This window comes from Dryobates pubescens, chromosome 9 (genome assembly GCF_014839835.1).
Source record: "Dryobates pubescens isolate bDryPub1 chromosome 9, bDryPub1.pri, whole genome shotgun sequence".
Taxonomy (NCBI): Eukaryota; Metazoa; Chordata; class Aves; order Piciformes; family Picidae; genus Dryobates; species Dryobates pubescens.
Window position 1 is genome coordinate 10,701,261 of NC_071620.1, and position 20,234 is coordinate 10,721,494.

Sequence of the window (20,234 nt, forward strand, 5' to 3'; positions counted from 1 at the left end):
TAGCTTTACAGCTAAAGTAGGGTACATGTTTTCCACACAAACACTTCAGGAATATCCTAAGTAGGGGACACACATCCAAGCTATTTCCTTGACTTTTGATGACAAAGTCAAAAGTATCTTCTGACTTGTGAGGGGCAGTACCTGATTGCAGGGGGTTGGAAAGACAGAAGAAAAGCACTTCTTTGCCAGCACACCCAGGGACTGAAGATCTGCAGCCTGCATTTCAGTACCCCTCCCTGGTATGGGAACAAGACATCAAGCCCTCACTGTAGCTCAGCAATGTCAGTATGTACAGAAAGCAAACTGGATGTCCTATGCCAACCATATGTCACCTATGAACAGAAAGCAAACTCTCTAGGTAGCTTCTGATTTTGAACATCTGCAATCATAACTATTTCAGCAGGGAATGAAGTTTTTAAGGACAGAAATCACCATCAGATCTGACATGATGGATAACACAGAGCATGTGTAGATGTGGTGTAGACATGATGCAACACATAGATGTGGTGACTAAATGTAGATGTGGTGCTTAGTGACAATGTTTTGTGGTGGACTTGGCAGTATTCTGTTAATGGCTGGACTTGATCTTAAAGGTTTTTCCAACCTAAATGATTCTGATTCTGTGATCCCACTCCATCCTGTTCTTATACTAAGCTAGTGCAGGTTAGAGTGGTTCAGCTCTAAATTGGACCTTATTACCAAACCCTGAAGACCAAATGCATTTACTAGCATTTCTTAGGCAAAACCCAACACCAAATATTTGCATTTAAAAGTAAACTGAAACATATTCCATTCAAGAAAATGATGAATTAAAATTTAGGAGGAACTGGTCAGTAGGTGGCACAAGAACAGCACAGGACTACATTGCAGTATGAGAGCTGTGGGTCCCTGGTTGTGTCATGAGCCACCAATGCTTTTTTTCCCCTCTCTACAGTATTTATAAACCCTGTTACCCTGTGTTTTAACTATCTGAATCATTGCACTGAAGCATACAGAGTAGGTGGCTTAAGTGGAAGCTGATCTTGAAATGATAGTTACTCCATCACTGAGTACACTCTACTTGTGACATCCACTAATATCACTATATCTTATCAAGAACATTCAAGTGTTAAATAAGATTGAATTCCACTGTACATCAAAATAGGCATCTGACATGCCAAAGTACAATGCTCTGACATTCAGCTTGCAGTTTGCTAACTTGAAAAATTATTGTTTATATTGCAGCCAGAGCCTGTAACAGAAGCGGGGGAACATAGCCCCGTGACAGACACCTCTGCTTATGGAAAAGGTTCATTAACTCTTTATCAGCAGCATGTTAGGGGAAAAAAACCCTAGTAGGGTCACATGTCAGGGCTTCAGGCAGCAATTTATGGCCATCACTATCTGCAAGAGGTTTCTGTCTTTATAAGAGGAATAGCAGCAGCCACTTTGCACTGGGTGGACAATGACAAGCAGCAGATTGAGAAGTTATATTTAAGCTTGGAAAGCCTGCAGTGACTGAAGGTTGTTGCCTTCATTGGTTGTTGCCAAGGATTTTCTTACTGCATGGAGTCACAGGAGCAACATGACTGGGTGCAAACTGCCTCAGAGGTTCCTGTTTCTGCTGTGCAACTGCATGTCTCTTCTTCACCACCAAAATTTTCAAAGTCAAATGAAGAGAGACACTTGCACCGGGTGCCCTGCCTTGTGACTGTGGCATGTCATCATTCATTTACACAAAATGAGTCGGAAGAAAATGGAAAGGGGAGGTGGTGTTGAAAATGACGTGCATAATTAAGCTTTCCTGAACGTCTCCTTTGCACTTGGGTGCCAGATGACTGCATACAATTCACCCAGACTGTTATGAAGAAAATAATAATTACTTGGAACCAATCAAGTGTAAAAATGATGACTTCTGCCTACTCTAAGGTAACAAAAAAAAAAATCTATTTATAAACACCTTATTTAGCTCAGGTGTGTTTGTGTTTAAAAACAAACAAACACAAAAAGGAAGAAGGCCAAACATCAAAAAATGAAGAAAACAAGCTATCATCAGCACAAATATACTAGTCATCATAATGTATTTTCCATAAACCAGAAAAGTTGAATGCTGGGTAGCCAATCTCTTACATTATTCCTATTTATTTGTCCCTGCAATTCTAAAAAGACAATTATAAGCACCATTTAAGCATAAAGTATACCAAAGCTGTCATACCTTCCTCATTTGGGATCTAATTTCTATTTCCAGCCCACACATACCTGCTGTTCTATCTCATTTATTGCTGTAAATTATGTGCATCAGAGTCATTGCAAGTAACTGATGCCATTGAGATCACAGCTGTGCTGAATTCTAATCAAAAAGTGTCTCTTCACCACTTGAAGTCTTCTCCACTCGTATTGCCTTTTTCCTCAAGTAAAATAGGGCAGAAAGCCTAATTCTGAGAGACAATGTTTTAAAGACTGGAAATATGCTGAGATTGCCAAGGCAGCTGGAGACTGGACATGCTGATCCAGGAATCCCTTTCAGTCTGGTACAGTGATGCTTTCAGCAGACCCAAAGCATTGTGTGGTGAGTCCTTCTTGACAGAAACAGAAATAGATGACTGTGCCCATTGAAATACCAAAGCTTTCAGTTGAGTAAATAACCTGGGTCAGCCACTCCCTGTTATGCTAGCAGTGCTGTCCACTACAGTACGTGGCTAAGTCACTCTGACCAGTCTCAAAATGAAGTTCTTGCACAATGACTCAAGATTCAAAGCAGTTTCTTCATGTTTTCCAAAGTGTTTCTTCACCACCCATTACTTTTATTTCTGATCAGCTCCAAATAAATTTTCTAACATGACTATTGTCTGGCAAAATGTGATAGGGGCTCTGTGGAATTTCATGTCTTCCCTTGATGGTGATTTGTCATTTTGAATTCCCAGACTGTTTGGAGTTGTCATACTGAATCCTATGTGAATTCCCACTGTAGATGAGCTATGCACGGTCTTTAACACAGGCATCAGGGCCAACGTTTTAATGTTTCCAACAGGGATTCAAAGTACTATTAGTCCAGATTGGGATGAATCCAACAAAATTTAGAGTGAAGATCAAATGCATTTGCTGAGTTTTATCATTATAAATGAGAGGTCAAGATTTACCTGCCTGCATCAGACACAAAAAATCCACAACAATGGCCCTTTGGATGACCCTACTGTGAGATTCAAATGGTAAGGGAACCTGAAACCCCACCCAGCCACTCCTCTCCAGTTACACTGGTGCATGTGGCAGGGCTTGCTGCCTTCCTGTCCAGCCTTCAGTGGTCTCATGGGGAACCTGCCATAGGGGAAGACTTCAGAGGCACACACTGCCTATGTGTTTGCAACTCAGCTCATATGCTCCAGACATGCTGCTTAGATTTGCTCTTGCCTGGTAAAGGATGTACTGGGGGCTGTCTGTACAGTAACCTATTTCTTGTGATCTAGAAAAAACTTAAGAAAACCCACAAATGTTTTTGCTGAGGCAAAGCTTACAGGTGTGAGATGAGGGGCCTAAACTGTCAACTCATTGGTGGAGAGGCCATTGTATCCAGTTACAAAACAAGTGCCTCAGCAGTGACAGGGAATCCCCCATGGCATTCTGAGGATCACTGTAATATCAGAAGTGAAATTAGAATTTAAATAAGAGGTACTGACCACCCCTGCCAGTGCAGTATGGACATACTAAAGCTTTATTGTGCTCAAATGCTGTCAGCACTCAACTCCTCATGTTGCAGCAGGGGGGCTGAGGTTTTAAACATAGGCCATGGGCTTGTCACCAGAGTGCACATAAATTCCTGTAGAGCATCCTACTGCCCGTGCGTCTCTTCTTGCTCCACGCAGAGCACAGCACCTGGAGACCTGCAAGTGAGTGAAGCTCAGCCGATACCGCAGAGGCTGAAAAAGGTCCTGTATCTTTGATGGGCACCTTCCCGCACCCTGGGCACGCCGCCGGCTCCTTGCCTCCCCCGAGCTCGCTCTCCCCAGGGACCGATGCCATGGCTCCTCCACGTCGCAGGAGCTCACGTCCACACCGGTCGCAGGCAGTCGGGATGAAATTACGCTCTGTCACCTTCATGCATAAAACATGGCATGGCGACGGAGGGACGGCAGGGCCTCGGCAGCCGCCCGCCGCTTCCTCCCGGCGGCCTGGGGCTTGGCCCGGGGCTGTCACAGGTTTGCCCAGCCGGGAGTGGGCCGCCCGCGGTGGCCCCGGGGACGGGCAACCCCTCGAGCCATGGACCTGTCCCCATGCCTTCACTGGGTGCGGACGCGGCTGTGGCGGTGCGGGGCCAGGCGGCGTCGGTTCTGCAGTAAGTGTTGCGTCTGACCCCCGTGCCCCTTCCCCCTTTTCCACCCCTGTGCCCTCTTCCTCGCCGACTTGCACCCATCCTGCCATGCAGATGGGGCCAAGACAGAGCAGCGCCCTGCGAACCCCCAGAACCCACCCGCATCCCCAGGTTTCGGGCTCTTCACTTAGCTACTGAAAGCACAGCAGGACAGCAGAAGCATGGACTTGGCTACAGCTCCCAGACTCGGGGGGAGCTTCTGCTGAGCAAAGACCTGTGGCTGGTGGACTGCCTTTGGGAGCAGCTGGTTTGGAGTCTCCTCCTAACATGGCAAGAGAGTTTTAAGAAAGAGCAGTTCATGTGTTGGAAGAGAAATATGGGGAAATGCAGAATAATGCCAGACCTCTTTCTAATTTTTATTAATAATACCAGCTGCATGAATCAAAAGAGTTTGATTGAAAGAAACATAACTAGATCGGTGGCTTGTCATATATCACAGTGCAGACAATGTCCTGAGCTGTTCCACTCCTTTGGCTGGTGGAAGCCATACACATCACTGAGCCTATATATATATATATATATAGCCTTGCTTCAAGGGCTATATTATTCACTATTTCTCCATGGGTTTACTGGAGGTAGTTTCTTTGTCTTCTGTGACAGACTTTATATACTGCAGCAGGTGCTGCTGTATGGAGATCCACCCACTTCCAGCTCATGTATTCAGGCTCCCTTTCAGCTGGCACCTTGGAGAGAAATGCTGCTAGTGGTTCTGCATAGCCTCAGCAAGGGTGATGCAAACTGGGGAAATGAGGGGAGGTTTTTGGTTCGAGCCACTGTAACATGTAATTGCTTCTGAGGAGATGCAACACTGGCTCAGAGGAAATGGGTGGGTTGGCTGGCAAACTGAAGCATCCTCTCCCCTATCAAAGGGGTGATATGTTGTAAAAGGGATCTTGGTATGAGAATGCCATTCAGAGCACACTGCACAAGGATGAATATGATAAAATGAGCATGCAGACTGTCAGCACTTCTGCCTAGAGCTCATGTAATTTCCGGGCTTGTCCGTGGAGGTATCAAGGTCCATCTGAATTTTTGTCACTCATAGCATTGCAGCATAGGCACCCAACTCTCACATTTACCTTCTTAGGTATTGTTTTGTCACAAATTCAACTCCACTTTGCTTTTCAGATTCAAAATATTGCTGGTAGATGACAGCAAGTCTGGTTTTCCTAGCTGTAAGTTGAGTTTTGATGCTTACGGTTTTCTGAGTGTTTTGGTACAGCACAGCTTTATGATCAATTTTCTAGTGGTTAATGAAGTAAAATGAAGCAGTTCTGTTTCACATCTATTTAGGATGACATTTGGCTTTTTCCTTTGAAGCTCTCTACTCTTTACAAATATGTATTCAGCAAATAGTTTAGGAATGTATATGGAAACTTCTTACCACAACGTTCACTTTAGACATTAATTGTCCCATGAATACATATGTTTCTTACTGTTCCCTGAGTTAATGAGAGTTACTGCCAAATGCATGCAGCAGCACTTAGCTCAAGCTGTAAGAATGAGAAATTCGAGAACAGCAGATACTCTGAATAATTGAAGGAGGTTTCTTTGGTTGGCAGTGGTGCTATCTTTGCACATCTCTCCCAAACCATCTTTTTATTTTGCCTCTGGTTTAGGGAAACATTGTGGTGCTGAATAGAAAAGAAAAGGAAGGATAATAAGTGTTTGTTTGGGGGTTTTTTGATTAGTCTGAAAAATGCCAATCAATTAGAAGAGTGTCTTTTAGTTTTGCTACTAGAAATTACTTCTGGCATCTTTAATTAGGTTGCTTTATTCTGTATTGATGAAGGAGCACAGCTTTCTATGTCCTGGCATGAAGAGTTGTGATGGCCTGCTCCTTGACAGTTCCTTGTGTCCAGACTCAGCTTGTCCTTAGCTGCCTTCTGCTGAGGGGCTGCAGCAAAACTGCTGCAGTTACAGAAGACATGCTACTCTTCTGCTCAGAAATGTGCAGTTTAGATTTAAAGAAAAAAAGACATCTAGTAAGGAAACTATGGCTGGCTGGGTTCTGAAGTCCCTGTGAGCACAGACTGTCACTGTATCTTCCTGTTAAAGCAGTAATTCGAAGGAACAGCCAGGGGCTATTGCAGCCCTTTCGTGCCTGCCTTTGTGGCCCCATTTTACAGCGGAGTCCCTGAGGGAAGCTCCCTGCCGGCACATGTGCTCCTGGAAAGAAAAAAAAAAGATGCTTTGAACAAAGGCAAGTTTTCAAATGGAGGGCAATGATCTCCTCACTGCCTTGGCTGGATACGGCTGTTCCTCCAGCTCCAGAGGAAAGCAACCGCAGCTCGTGCCAGAAAAACTCTCTGAGAGGCTTTTGACATTTGCAAAACTGTCTCTGTTTTCACCTTGCCGTGTGGGCTGGTTCCAATACTACGGGAGACGTTGGCCAGAGAGCTTAAGTTCATGAAGCTGCTGCAAAAACCAGTACTGCAACTAATGAAATCTGCTTTCCTCCTGGATGTTCCCATGTCCACACAGATGAAAAACATAGTGAAGCTTTCTTGGAGCAGGACATCCACAGCATCTCACTCTCCATAGGGTCTCTGGAGACTCATACAGGTTGACCTGCTTTTTCTTTCACTTCCCTTGGCCCAGCCACATATGATTTGTGAACCTTGTGGGAATTTGGCATTTCCAAGACTGCTGCCTAGCTGCTAGGTTTAAAAATATTATTGATCAGAGTGTCATCTCATGTACAATGTTTCCTTAGGAAAGCAGGCTAAAAGGTCCTGCTCACTCCAGGGCTGGAAGCTGAGTGTGAATCATCCTAGCAATAACTCTATGGACCAAGACTTAAAAATGTGTTGGGACGAGTACTTAAAGCAGCTGTTTGCTGCTGCTCCCTAAAATGTACTTGGCTTCTGGCCATTCACATGTGTTAAAGCCCTGGGGATCTGTGGGGAGGAGGTTTCTCTGGGTTTTCCTGAAATTTAACAGATGGGGTTTGCACAAAAAAATTAAGATTTCACATAGAGAAAAGGGATTGTATGTCCCTGATGCAGAAAGGCAAATTGGGGAAGTCTAATGGCTTTGTGGCTGATGAGCATTTTGGATAGCTTTTGCTGATTCGCCATGCCAGCCTGTTGCTCAGAGGCTGTGAGGTCCCCAGGCTTAGGTGGTCTCTGCAGCTATTCTACTGGCTTGAATCTGACTCTACCACCTTCATGTATCACTGTAAGCATTTGCTGAAAGGGAAGAGGTGGGGAAACTGCAGCAGAAACGTTAATCAACTTGTTTATAGCCATAATCCCAGCTGGGATTGGGAAGGCAAGGCAAAAGGTGCCTCTCCACGTGTTCATCCTACAAGCACTGGCAACCCCCATTAGGACTGGTTCTAGGTCTGACAGCAATGGCTTTCTCCACTGCAAACCCATTCTGAGGTATTGCCAGGTATCAGGGGTCCAGCTGTAGCATTTATCAAGCAAAAGCAGCCCTAAAAATCTATATCCCTCTGGTGCTAATGTAGCTTTCACAACATGTAACCTTTAGGGCCAGGAATTGATGGCGAGCTTTGATCAAAGTATTAATACTCATTAAGTATTCATTGTTAGGCACTTTATCTCCTCACCAGCAAGGCCTGCTAGAGTAATGCTTTGAACAGTCGTTTATTATTTGTGCTCCAAACTGGCTGTGTAAGTTAGATAGGAAAATATCTGCCTTGTATTTCAATTCATTTCCAAGTGACAAAAGAAAATCAATCGCCCCCCCCAAAAAAAAATAATCAAAGAAAAGCAAGAAACCAGGAGCAGAAAAATGGAAAGAGCACAGCTTGTACGTGAACTCTATAGCCTCACAGAACACTGAAACCTACCTTATTTCATGGTAGGTGTAATTGGTTTACAGGGAAGAAAAGAAATATACAAGTCACTGGTGCTAGGGGAAGTACTACAGAAATACTGTTTGTATTCATCAATGGAAATAATCTTCTGTAAACTAATAAGTGAGCCTGGCTTTAAACTGCCTTTAAATGGCAATAAAAAGAGAGTGCACTGTTTGTCCTACTCATTCTTGTTAATAATGTAGTTTTAAACAGTGTTTTTTGTTTGGGGAAGGGAGAAGGAGATTGCTTTTCTGCAGAGGAGCAGTCCTTATGCAATATTGGGTACAAGAGCTATATTTTGCCTCTTACCTCAGGGAAATGTTCTTCGGAAAACGTACTGTAACATATCTGGAAGCATGACGCCCCATGCAGCACTGTGATACTTGCGTGGGCAAAAAGCCTTTCCACTCAGAGGGGTCCATTCAGGACCAATGGAGATTGATGGGTTTCAAAACCTTCCAAGGCACAGCTCTTTGTCTTCTCAGACCTTTGACGTGCAGGAAGTAGAATATGCAAGTATGACTAATGTTCACCCATTGCTGTGAAAAGCTGCTCGTCCCACTGAGCCTTTGTTAGTGCTGTACCCGTGCAATGCTTAGACTCAGCCTTCAGTGACTGGAAAATCATAATGGGTTTCTAGGTATGCTTTGAATACCAATTAAAATACTGACAATTTCACACCAGTAAGTCTTGGAAAACAACCTCAAGAACATTTGCATGGTTTTGTTTTTCTTAACATCGCCCCACCTCCAGCCATTCATTTTTGGGTGCATTGCAGAGAAGCTGGAATTGCTTTGTCATTACTTATTAAAACCAGAGAACCTGACAGCTTAATGGTGAGGCTGCAGCAGATCCCCATCAGGGCAGCTGGTGATGCAAATGTAGTAGATTTGTTTGTACAACATGCAATAATTCACAGAAGTCAGTATTAAGCATTCCTAGGAAATGGTTAACAATTTCAATTGCCCGAGTAAGACAAAAACTTTTGTAACTTAAATAGCAACAGTTACTTTTTGTGGTGGTTTTCCCCTTCCTTTGGAGGGCTAGCACTCTGCTTTATAATTATAGGATTAGCATATAAACCCTCCTCCATTTTATCCTTTTGGGTGCAACAAAACTTTATCGATCCTCCAATGAATTATCAGCAAAACTTATAAGTCAAGCAGAGCAATAGCAGTCCCACACTCAACATCAGTTAAAAAGCATCACGCTGATACGATGGCTCCTGTAGGGACAGCTCTACTGCTCCTCACTCTTGCACAACACAAGCTTACAGATGTCCTGTGAAGCTGTCAAAGATGCCTTGGCTTTAGGAAACAACTACTGAATGAAAGGAAGGTGTTCAGCCACTGAACTCCTAACACTTGTGGGACTTGATCTGGGCACAAAACGATACTTGCCAAAGTGTTTGCATTAAAGCTATTATATTTATAAAGTGAGGACTTCACTGCTCTGCTGAACATCTTGGAAAACCCACAAGCCCCACATCTTCAGAACAGGCTACATTACCTAATGCTTTATGCTGAATATCTCTGGGGACTTCTTACACAAAATCCAAAGGAATTAAATCCCTGAGTGGGCTTAGAGCCAATCTCTCTCAAATCCCTTGAGGAGGCATGTGAGCCTTGCACTGAACAGGGGAGATGAGAACTGCCCCACAGCATCTTCTACAGCCTCTGTGTCTGAGCACAACACCCTCAGCTCCTGCTCTGCAGACAAAGAGAATGGAGCAATCTGGACATTTTGTATTGCTTTATCACTGCCTCCTGCCAAATCACCCCACTGACAATCCTCTGTTCCTCCCCTGTCCTCCCGGAGAGCAGTAGTGTTTAAGCTAGACCCAAAGCTTTTAGATGGATAAAATTAAAGGTAAATCCTACTCATATAGATCTTCTGAAGAGGATTTCAACTTTTTTTTTCTTCCCCCAAAACTGACAAGGATTTAGCAGTCAGCTGAAAAAAAAATGAGCTGGTTCAAAGCTGGTCATTTAAACAGAGTGGCAACAGTGTCCACAGCATAGGCACTAGCTAACCTATGCCAAATATGACTGCTTTACTTGAGCTTTTTAGCTCTGTTAATCTTTTTGATCTGAGTAAGACGTGACATGATGGAAAACTAAGGTGGAAAGCAAGGAGAAAGTGATGAAAAGGCACAACAGTTTATGCCTGTGCAGGGTGAAGGACACTGGGACTACAGAAACACAAAAAACACATAAGAGCCTTAATAGCATTGGTACAGTCACCAAGCATGCAGTGGTCAATACCCTGAGCATCTGTTTTGAGAAGTCCAGATAAAGGCATGTAACTTGCATTTTAAAAGGTGAGAAAGAACTAAACTTGGGTCTGGTCAGATGAAGGCTTAAACCCAAGCAAGATAAATATGTCATCAGAGTAAACATTATGCGCAGGGTTTATGGTGAAATGGTTTTCAGTCCCTTGCACATTATAAGCCTGGGCCACAGGCACCTGTTGTATGTGTCAAAGTTTGCAAATGCTGGTGGCAGCTTTCTGTCAAAGCTACCAAATCCTGATGTCTTCTTTGCAAGACAGCTTCAAAAGCCAGCATGGGCTGTAGTCACCTACACTCTAGCAGCTCTGCAGGGGCTGGGTGTTTATCTTGAGGAGAAACCAAATTACAGAAGTATTTGTGAAGTGGTTGTATTAAAGAATGGAAAGCAGCTACTTTCTAAGTGATGGACAGCTATAGGGAATACCAACATGCATCACACAAATTCTGGGAGGAGTAGGGACCTCCAGTGAAGTATTACCATTGTGCTATTAAAATTGAAAAATGGCAGAAGTCAAATTGCTGGGGTAAATTCTCAGGATGCTAACTGGCACCTTCAAAAATAGCAGAGAAATTAAGCTCAAATTTCCTATTTTGTTTTTAACGTCCAGATTTTAGACTACTAAAACAAAACTGGGGAAAAAAACCAAATATGGGCATATTCCAAGTATTAAAGAAACAGTATGCAGTAAAATAATAGCAATATGCTTGTCACTGAGTTTGCAAAAGTGCAGCAGTACCAGATATATGTTTTGCATAAGATGAACAGCCTTGCAATGCTTTCACATGACCACGCTTCAGTGAAACCATACCCTTTAATATAAAATCTGAGAAAAAGAACTTGAACCCTTAGAAAACCACTTCTGGCATTCACCAAACCTCAGCACAGTAGTGGATAGACTCACAGTTATGCAGGAAAGCTCTGCAATGCAGAAGTGTCTCTGGGACCTACTCATGGTCATCCACAGGCTGTGAGCAGTTTGGTGTCTCCAACAGAGAACACAGACAGGGAGCAAGAGCCTGGCCAGGTCAGAGGAACTGTCTGATGGAGAATATGGAAGATAAAGTAGCTCCCACAACCAGCTTTACCCTATTTACCCATTCTATTAAAAACTGCTGCTGGAGGGAGTTCAGTATCCGAGAAGGTTTAGTTCTGGGGAGGGAATGAACATAATTGAATCATTTCTTATTTGGAGCAGCAGTACAAAGCCAGGATCCTCCACTGAGTTCCTAATGCCTAACCCAAAAATGTCAAATCACCTGGAAGGAGCAAAAAACAACTTCTAAGAACAACACAGATGGAGCAATTCATTTTCCCTGTAATTATTTGTGTTTCCTTTGCTTTCCTAGTGCAAGAGAACTGGATAAATCTGGTATGGTTTAAAACTGAAGTAGTTAATATTTTATCTGCACATGCATAGGCAGCCTTTGCAACACACCCAAATACTGAAGCTTTTCAGCAGGAATTAAGAAGTTGCAACACCTTGCTGATGCTAAGATAAGCATTTAACTGATACCTCTGTAATGAAAAGTGGCTTTATATTAGAAATCCACTCCTTTTAGAGCACATGAGGTAAGCTCTTGAGTGAACTAATTATTGCTCATTAACACTCTGCTTGTGGTAATAAGCTTGATTAAGCCCTTTCTCAGTGCCCTGTGTATAATTTCATGAATGTGTCTGACTGATAACAGGGTCTAACTTAGGAGTTTGACTGAGGCAACACATTTCAGTGGTACTTCCTATGATCCTGTAACAGGGAAAAAAAAGTATTATTACAAGCCCAAGAAGACAGAGATGCTGAATAGTGAGAGGTGTGTTGCCATGGCTCTAGCAGGAGGGGGTGCCCAAAAATGCCCTTTCCATACAATATGCAGATGGGATGCAGCGCTAATCGGTCCAGCCCAGCAAGCCTAGGCTCCTTCTGAGCCAAAAAGCTGTGAAGTGGTAGAGGATAGGGAGAAAAGCATCCCCCGCCCCCCCCCCCCCCCCCCCCCAGTTGCCAGTTACATGGACCCACCTTGCATAATGACCAATAACCACAGCAAAAGACAGCAGATGTGCAAGGTGGGTGCTCGATGGAGGGACTTGGTTCCCAGTCCGGAATGGTCCTACACAAGCCTGCCAGGCTGCCCTTCCCTCCTGGCTGATGGGCCAGCTGGTGAAAAGGAAAGATGAACTTATCCAGGAGATGCCACTCCTCGCTCCAAAGTGAAATGCTGTCTGCTTGTGTCATTTGCTACGAAACATTTTTAGGTGTGTACAAGGTGATCCTCTTCCTTTCTTTGCTATGCATTTATGTAGGCTGTGGGGCAGGGGAGAAGGGGCTGCTTGGTGCTCACTGGGAACATCTGTACTGATACCTCCTCAAGGAGCTCATAGCTTGGGCAGATGTTGCTTGGTTGCACTCTATGAATAATTTTTACAGTTTACATTACAGTCACAAGGGTAAGAGATTTTGAATAAATAGCTAAATAACAGCTGAGATTGCAAAGAACAAGTTGGTAAATTTTGGGATAAACAAATGTGCCAGCCAGCCTGAGTAAGTGCTCACTGCAATAATCTGAAGAAACACTTGTGACTTGTTTGGTGACATTTTCTTTAGTTGCAGACCCTGATAGCACAGTTTGGGTCTGACAACACAGCTGAGCTAATCACAGCCAGCCACCACTGGAGCTGTGAAAATAAAACCACATCAGCAGTTTTAGACCCTCAAAAAGTGTCAAAATGCCAAAGTCTCTTTTCAGATTCTAGCAGAAGGTACCTAAATACCTTTGATGAGCATGAGTTTGCATGCTTCCATTTCTTGCAGCACTCAGTCATCTAGGCAGGTCCCACCAAGCACAAGTAAACCCTGTATTTAACGTCATATCACAGCCTTCCCTCTTAAATCATGGGCTGAGTTATGTCCTGCTTACCCTGCTGAGCCTTCAGTTGGTCAGCTCCCTCTACTGACATCCATGTGTGAAATCTGTATCACCCCCACAGGCTCAGCTCCAGACAGAAAGCAGTAAATTCATCAAGACAAGATTTCCTTCACAGCCCAAGACAGCAATGATCCTCCTCATATGGAGTAAGAAGCTCCTTCAAAGCCACTGCCCGCTGTCTTTGCTTTCAGCATGTCAGTACCTCACATGCATTCTGGTAGCACAATGAAATGGTTACCTCTACAATCATGAGCTATGGTCAAACATTATCCTGCCAAAACAAATGCATTAAAACCACCTCTACTTTCAGCAGGCCCCTGTGACTTCTGAAGGTGCTTAGGGCTACAGCGGGAGCTTGTTGAGTATGGAGGATCAAGCACCTACAAATAATCTTTCTTGTTTCTCATTTCAGTTTTTCTAAGTGTATATTTTCACTACAGCTACCACCTGCTCCCCAAACTCCAGCTGAGCACCAGAAATACCTGCCCATGCCACTAACATTTTTTATGCAGACTGGCAGAGCAAGGGCAGCTGAAGTTTCTGTAAGCATTGGTAAAATACACACCCTTGGTCTGGGTTGCAAAAGCTGTATCAAATCCAACTAAAACAGGAAACTAACTTGATGACCTCAGGGAAAAAAAATCTACTGTTGTGGGTTTATCTGCTCTTTTTAATAGTTCTTATCAACACATCTGTTACACCTCATCACTGTCAGGGGATAACATGATCACCTATTATTTGTCAATCAGATCAGTCATTTGAGATCAGTCATTACCACTGGCATTCATGTTGTCACTGTATGAAAGTTACATCTTTTAAAAAGGCTTTGGTCTTTGGGGCATCTCTCACCTGTTGCAGTCAATTTGATAGATGAAAATGATGGGAAAACTTCACCTGAAAGAATTTGGATGCTGTGGTCATTCTGCCATTTGTATTCAAATGTATTCACATACTGATCAACAGAGCCTCTGAAAAGGTCAGAGGGAGGTCTGGTAGACTAAAATCAATCATTTCCACTGTGCTACCCTGCTGAATTAATCAATTAGAAGTGTTTTCAAGGCTCTTTTGTGCCACTTCCAGCAGTTGTGTATTGCTAGACTATATATTCAAAGAGTCATGCTGCATGAATTAGTTTTTGTGGAGGATGTGGCTTGCTTTCATTCTTAAAAATAAAAGACTATTTAGCAGGCTGCAAGGAAATCAGTCTTGCCTGATGAGGGCTTCCCTGAGTACATGGTCAAAGATGTGCCTATATGAAGGCACTAGGCAAAGAAAATCCATACCAACAGAATTGCAGATTATATTTTAACATACAGAGAAGACTTGAAAAACAAAAGGAGGTGAAGAATGTGAGATCACATGAAGCTGATTCTTTGGCTAATTGTGTTGCAAGTCTAAGAAAAGGAACCATCATGATCTTTCTCTGTGTCTTTGTGTGACATGGTGTCCTGTGTCATACATCAAAAGCTACACAGGTCTCTATTTATGGATGGAGAATTAAGCCCTGTAAAAGGTATTAGTAAAGCATTCTCTCTTGTGGGACTATGGCTGGAGGTGATAATCTTATTTTTCTGGGACAGGGAAAGATGTGAATTTCTTTTGTACTATGACACAGTTATTTTGGTATTGCTTTAATTAGCAACCACAATCGCTAATTAAAATGGAAACAAGGTACTTTGTGTCTCAGGTATTTTCATTGAATATAATTTACAATTTAAACCCCCCCCAAACGGTAGCAACAACAGATTTCAAGCTTAAATTTTGTTCTACCATTGTCTTAGTGGGTATGCATGACAGTAAGATAAGTGAGGTGGATGTGCTGGCTGCAGGTACTGTGTGCCCTGGAAGACTGGCAGGGTGCTCTGATGGGGGCACCTGTGGGAGTGGGAGCTCTTGAGAGGGTGCTGTACCCCCCACAGAAGAGGAATGAGAGATCACAGAATCACACAGAGTCACAGAATGGTAGGGGTTGCAAGGGACCATCTAATGCAGTTCTCCTGCTAAAGCAGATTTCACCCAGACCAGGTTGCACATGAATGCTTCCAAGCAGGATTTGAGTCTCTCCAGAGCAGACTCCACAGCTTCTCCAGGAAGGCTGCTCCAGTGCTCCATCACTCTCAAAGGAATGTTCTCCCTCATACTTACGCCAAACTTCTTGTGTTCAAGTTTGTGCTGACTGCCCCCAGTCCGATCACTGGGCACCACTGGTAAGAGACTAGCCCCATCCTCTACTCAACCTTTATGTATATACAAGCATTGAGAAAATCCCCTCTCAGACTTCTCCAAGCTAAACAGTCTCAGGCCTCCAGCCTTTCCTTGTAAGGGATGCTGTAGTCCTCTCACCATCTTTGTAGCCCTCTGCTCAGTAGTTCCCTGTATCTTTTGAAGTGGGGAGCCCAAAACTGGATCCAGTACTCCAGATGTGGCCTCACTAGGGCAGAGTTCTCCTCCCTTGGCTTGCTGGTCACGCTCATCTTAGTGCACTTGGGGATACCATTGTCTTTCTTGGCCACAAGGGCACATTGCTGACTCATGAATCTGCAGTTCTGCACAGCCTCCTCTGTGAAATAGCCCATCCTGCGGCATAGGCAGCCATGGAAGACTTTTGCTCTAATTTTGCTTTAATTTTCCTCCTTTTAGGAGTTTGTCTTTTGTTGAAAAGCAGAAGCTTAAAATCATCTTGCTGTGATGGCAGATGTCATTTGAGGGGCATTTATTCCTTGAAGGCAAAAAGGTGTGTCCATCTTATGATTTCTTTTTTTTCATTCCTTTTCCTTCCAGACCCTGTGGGTCCCACCAGAGTCAGTGACTGCTTATTTTCCCCATGAAGGGGTGCAGAGGAAATATCTGAAGCCTGTGCAACCCTTCTATACAGGACAAAGCCTCTTCTCCTAGGTACTGGGAGTAAGGACTGTCAGCTCATCAAAGATGCAGCACAATGTCCTAAAATCTCCCAAGGGAAAGCTTCCCTCTAAATGTCCTGAAGAGAAGAAAGTACTCTGAAGGCTGGGGCTTTCAGCATGATACTTTTGATGCTCAGCTGCACCCAAATTATGCAGAATTAGGTACAGTTTGTCAGGCATTTATGTCCTTGAAAGTGAAATAACCCAAACCAAACAAACCACCTTAAGCTGAGTAAGAGCAGTGTTATTCTCTCAGCCTTGGTTTAGGAGAGACCATAAAAGCCTCTGTGTACCAAAGGTTAAGCTTGTTGTGACCTGCAGTCACAACAATGACCACAGTCATCCCCCTTGAGGGAGCCTGTGCATTGAGCCCACCAAGGGGAGAACCAGAATTTTGCTCAAAAGTCAGGCCCTGCTGCTCCTGTCTGCACTCAGATGGGTGTACCTCCTATGCATATGAAATAAGAAATTAAAAGGGAACAGCCCCTCTTGAAATGGACATAGATTCTTCTTTCAGCCTTAGGTCTCTAAGAGAGGTCACCAAAGTTTGGCTCCTACAGAGAGCACTTTCTGTACAAGCTCATTTCCTTTTGGGCTCAAAACATATGCCCACCTTCTCACAGACAGTGTATCCTCTTGCCTACTAATTCAAAAGGATGAGTTTTCCTCTCTGATGCTGTTCCAGAGGCATTATGTTGGATCTAGAGAAACAGATTTGAGGAAAGCAAGTGGACGAGCCATCAGCAGCCTTGCCAACAACGAGCCTCCAAGTTACTCTGCTTGGGTGGACTCATTCTAGCTCCATCTAGAGCACTAAATTTCCTGATTCTACTGAGGAAAAAGTCCTGATGTATTCCTAATGCCTTCCTATTTTCTTGCTACAAGAAAGGCAGCTGACCATCGTCACAAAAGGATTTCCTCATAGCATTTATTCAGCTTCTCTGGAATACCTATCATAAGGCAATGGCTTTTTGCTCCTAAGCATTATGTGGCTTAAATTAGCTGGAAAAATTAGCACAATTATCAACTGAAGCTGAAAAAGCCGTGCTGAGATTCTGAAGCTCATAATATTGAAATGCAAGATAAGATAAATGAATACATTTTTTATTCACATAATGCCCGTAAGGAAGGCATTTCTCGTTGTCTGTGAGATGTTTTTCCAGGAGCTGTGATTTTTACAAGATAACAGCTCCCTGTTGGAGCAGAAGCAACGGCTGCTTCCCCATGAGGGAAGCAGAGCAGATAGTTTTGAGCAGCGAACAGCACTGGGTACCAGGGAATGGTCACTGTTCTGTTAGCGCTGGCTAACTGACCCTGCATAGGGAGGTGCTTTGTGCAGAGGTGGGAAGTGTGAGTACCCAAGCATGCAGCTGGAGCATTCACTGTAGTGCTCCTCCACACTTGTTTGTGTTCTGCCTCCTTATTACCATGGTCAGGCTTTGGCATGATCTGGAGGAAGTTGGCTTTGGTCTCATTACCTTCAGTTCCTGATTCCATGCTAATTAACCACAATGCTTTCACACAAGATTTAAATGGTCTGAACACTTCCCTTCCCTGTCTGTTTTTCTTATTAACTTACTGCTCTTCTTCCTTTGTTAAATAGCCAGAGATTCTATAAAGAGAGATGTTGAGAGAAATTAATTTGTTAGCTTGCTTGAGTGATGCTAAGTACCCGTGACATTCATTAACACCCAGCTACATTTCCCTTTACAGATGGGGCTGCTGGCACCATCCAGCATTGTCTGCAGGCACCTAGAGCTGTCCTCTAGAAGCATTGAAAGCATTTTGAACATGTTGCTAATTAAAGCCCAGAGCTACAAGAGGATTTATGTGTGGCCAACGTCCCAGACAATCTTAAACATTAAAATATGAAGTGACACAGCTGCTTTCTGCTGTGTCAAACCACACACTGGTGCATGTGTCAGGAGTACCATGAGCATACCCAGGAGATCCAGCTGCTCAGGGGAATTGTTTGTGAGTTAGGTTTTCCTGTCTGAGCTCCATTAAAGGGCTCACAGTGGGAGCATATGAGGGCTGGTGTCAACAGCAGCATGGATGGGAACGCCACAAGGTCCACTTATATATGGATTTACCTTATGAAGGGGCATCCACCTGCTCCATGGGGATGCCAGGCTGCTGCACTGAAAACAGCCTTAAGTCTGATAGGTGCTGAGATACTCATTACCCCATCTGAGAACCACTAGTGAAACTTAAGGTGTGCGTGCTTATAGGTGAAAATTTGTCATGCCTATGACATTTGAGGAGCTTCTACAAGTCTGAGTCTGAATGCTGCCATGGTGGACTGAGGTGGCCAGATTTTAGCAAAGCTGCACTGTGAGTGCAAGCATGCTTTATTTTTCCTTTGGGTTTTTCCCTAGCCTGTCTGTCCATTATGCATAAGCACACAGGACCACACAAGAGAGCAGGTGACACTCTGATTTCACACTTTCTGAGATCTTCACGGTAGTTTGTGCTTCACTGACTGCCTTTTAGTGTGTCTAATTTTATGCTTGCACAAGTCTTGTAATTCTAAAAGATAATGTCCTTTCTCTTTGCTCCTTCTGCAATAGTTGTGAGGAATTCAGGATTGGTATAGTTGACTTTGGAGCCTCTTTGGAGAATGACATTAAGACAGTGTAATCGGTAACCTGTGTATTTTCTAATGACTTACTACAAGCAGGTTAATTATTGCTAAAAGACATTTTTAATGTGTCAAGATGAAGACTAAAGGTTTGGTTGGGATTGGAAGGCACCCTGCTGGAACATCATTTATATGTGAGTGGTTTTGCTTGCTAACTGCTGACATTTAATATTTAGCAATACTTAGAGAAGAGAACCTGGAAAAGCCATGAAACCACAGCAGATTACTGGAGTCTGTGGGAGGACCAAATGCCAGCGACGAAGCACTAACTTTGTCATTATGTCCAGTTATATAAACTGTATAATGGAGGGGTCAGGGATATAACCTAGTTCTGAATTTCCATGTCTTCTTAGTCTGTTCTCTCACTGCAATGTAGTCACTCTGTCTGAAATCAGTCTCCTCACAGGAGATAAGGACACACACCCACTCACTGTTTTAGATGTTAGAGCTGTTCAAAGCTAGCAGTGATTCTAGTCAGCAGGTTCAGAAACCTCAGATGTTGGTGAGACAAATTATCACATCAATAGTTACAGCGAAGCAAGATGGAAGGGGACCTACTCTTGTTCAGCCTACAGATACAGAATCATAGAATTGTTAGGGTTGGAAGGGATCTCAAGGATCATCTAGTTCCAATCTCCCTGCCATGGGCAGGGGCACCTCACACTAGATCATGTTGCTCAGAGCCACATCCAGCCTGACCTTAAAAACCTCCAGGCATGAGGCTTCCACCACTTCCCCAGGCAACCTGTTCCTGTGTCTCACCGCCCTCATGGGGAAGAACTTCTTCCTAACATCCAATCTGAATCTACCCATTTCTAGTTTTGTTCCATTCCCCCTAGTCCTATCATTATCTGACACCCTTGTAGGCTCCCTTCAGATACTGGAAGGCCACAATTAGGTCTCCTTGGAGTCTTCTCCAGACTGAACAGCCCCAACTCCCTCAGTCTGTCATCATAGGAGAGGTGCTCCAGCCCTCTGATCATCTGCACGGTCCTTCTCTGCACATGTTCAGCACCTCCAGATCCTTCCTGTAATAGGGGCTCCAGAACTGGATGCAATACTCCAGGTGGGGTCTCACCAGAGTGGAGTAGAGGGGGAGAATCACCTCCCTCAACCGGCTGGCTATGCTTCTCTTGATGCAGCCCAGGATGTGATTGGCTTTCTGGACTGCAAGTGCACATCTGCCAGCACCCCCAAGTCCTTTTCTTCAGGGCTGCTCTCAAGTCAGTCACTGCTCAGCCCAAGCCAGTGCTTGGGATTGCCCTGACCCAGATACAGGACCTTGCATTTGGTCTTGTTGAACCTCA

General features: G+C 43.9%; 1 protein-coding gene across 2 annotated transcripts in view; it reads left to right on the forward strand.

Annotated features, from left to right (window-relative positions):
- Positions 1-4,124: 4,124 nt before the first annotated feature.
- RIPOR2 (RHO family interacting cell polarization regulator 2) overlaps positions 4,125-20,234 on the forward strand; it is a 113,370-nt gene continuing 97,260 nt past the window's right edge. The window contains exon 1 of one of the 2 annotated variants that reach the window (XM_009907008.2): positions 4,125-4,309. In XM_009907008.2, coding sequence (XP_009905310.2) covers positions 4,234-4,309 — 76 coding nt within the window. In that variant the 5' untranslated portion in view covers positions 4,125-4,233. The remainder of the gene's footprint in view (positions 4,310-20,234) is intronic. The other variant, XM_054164063.1, reaches the window with a different exon arrangement.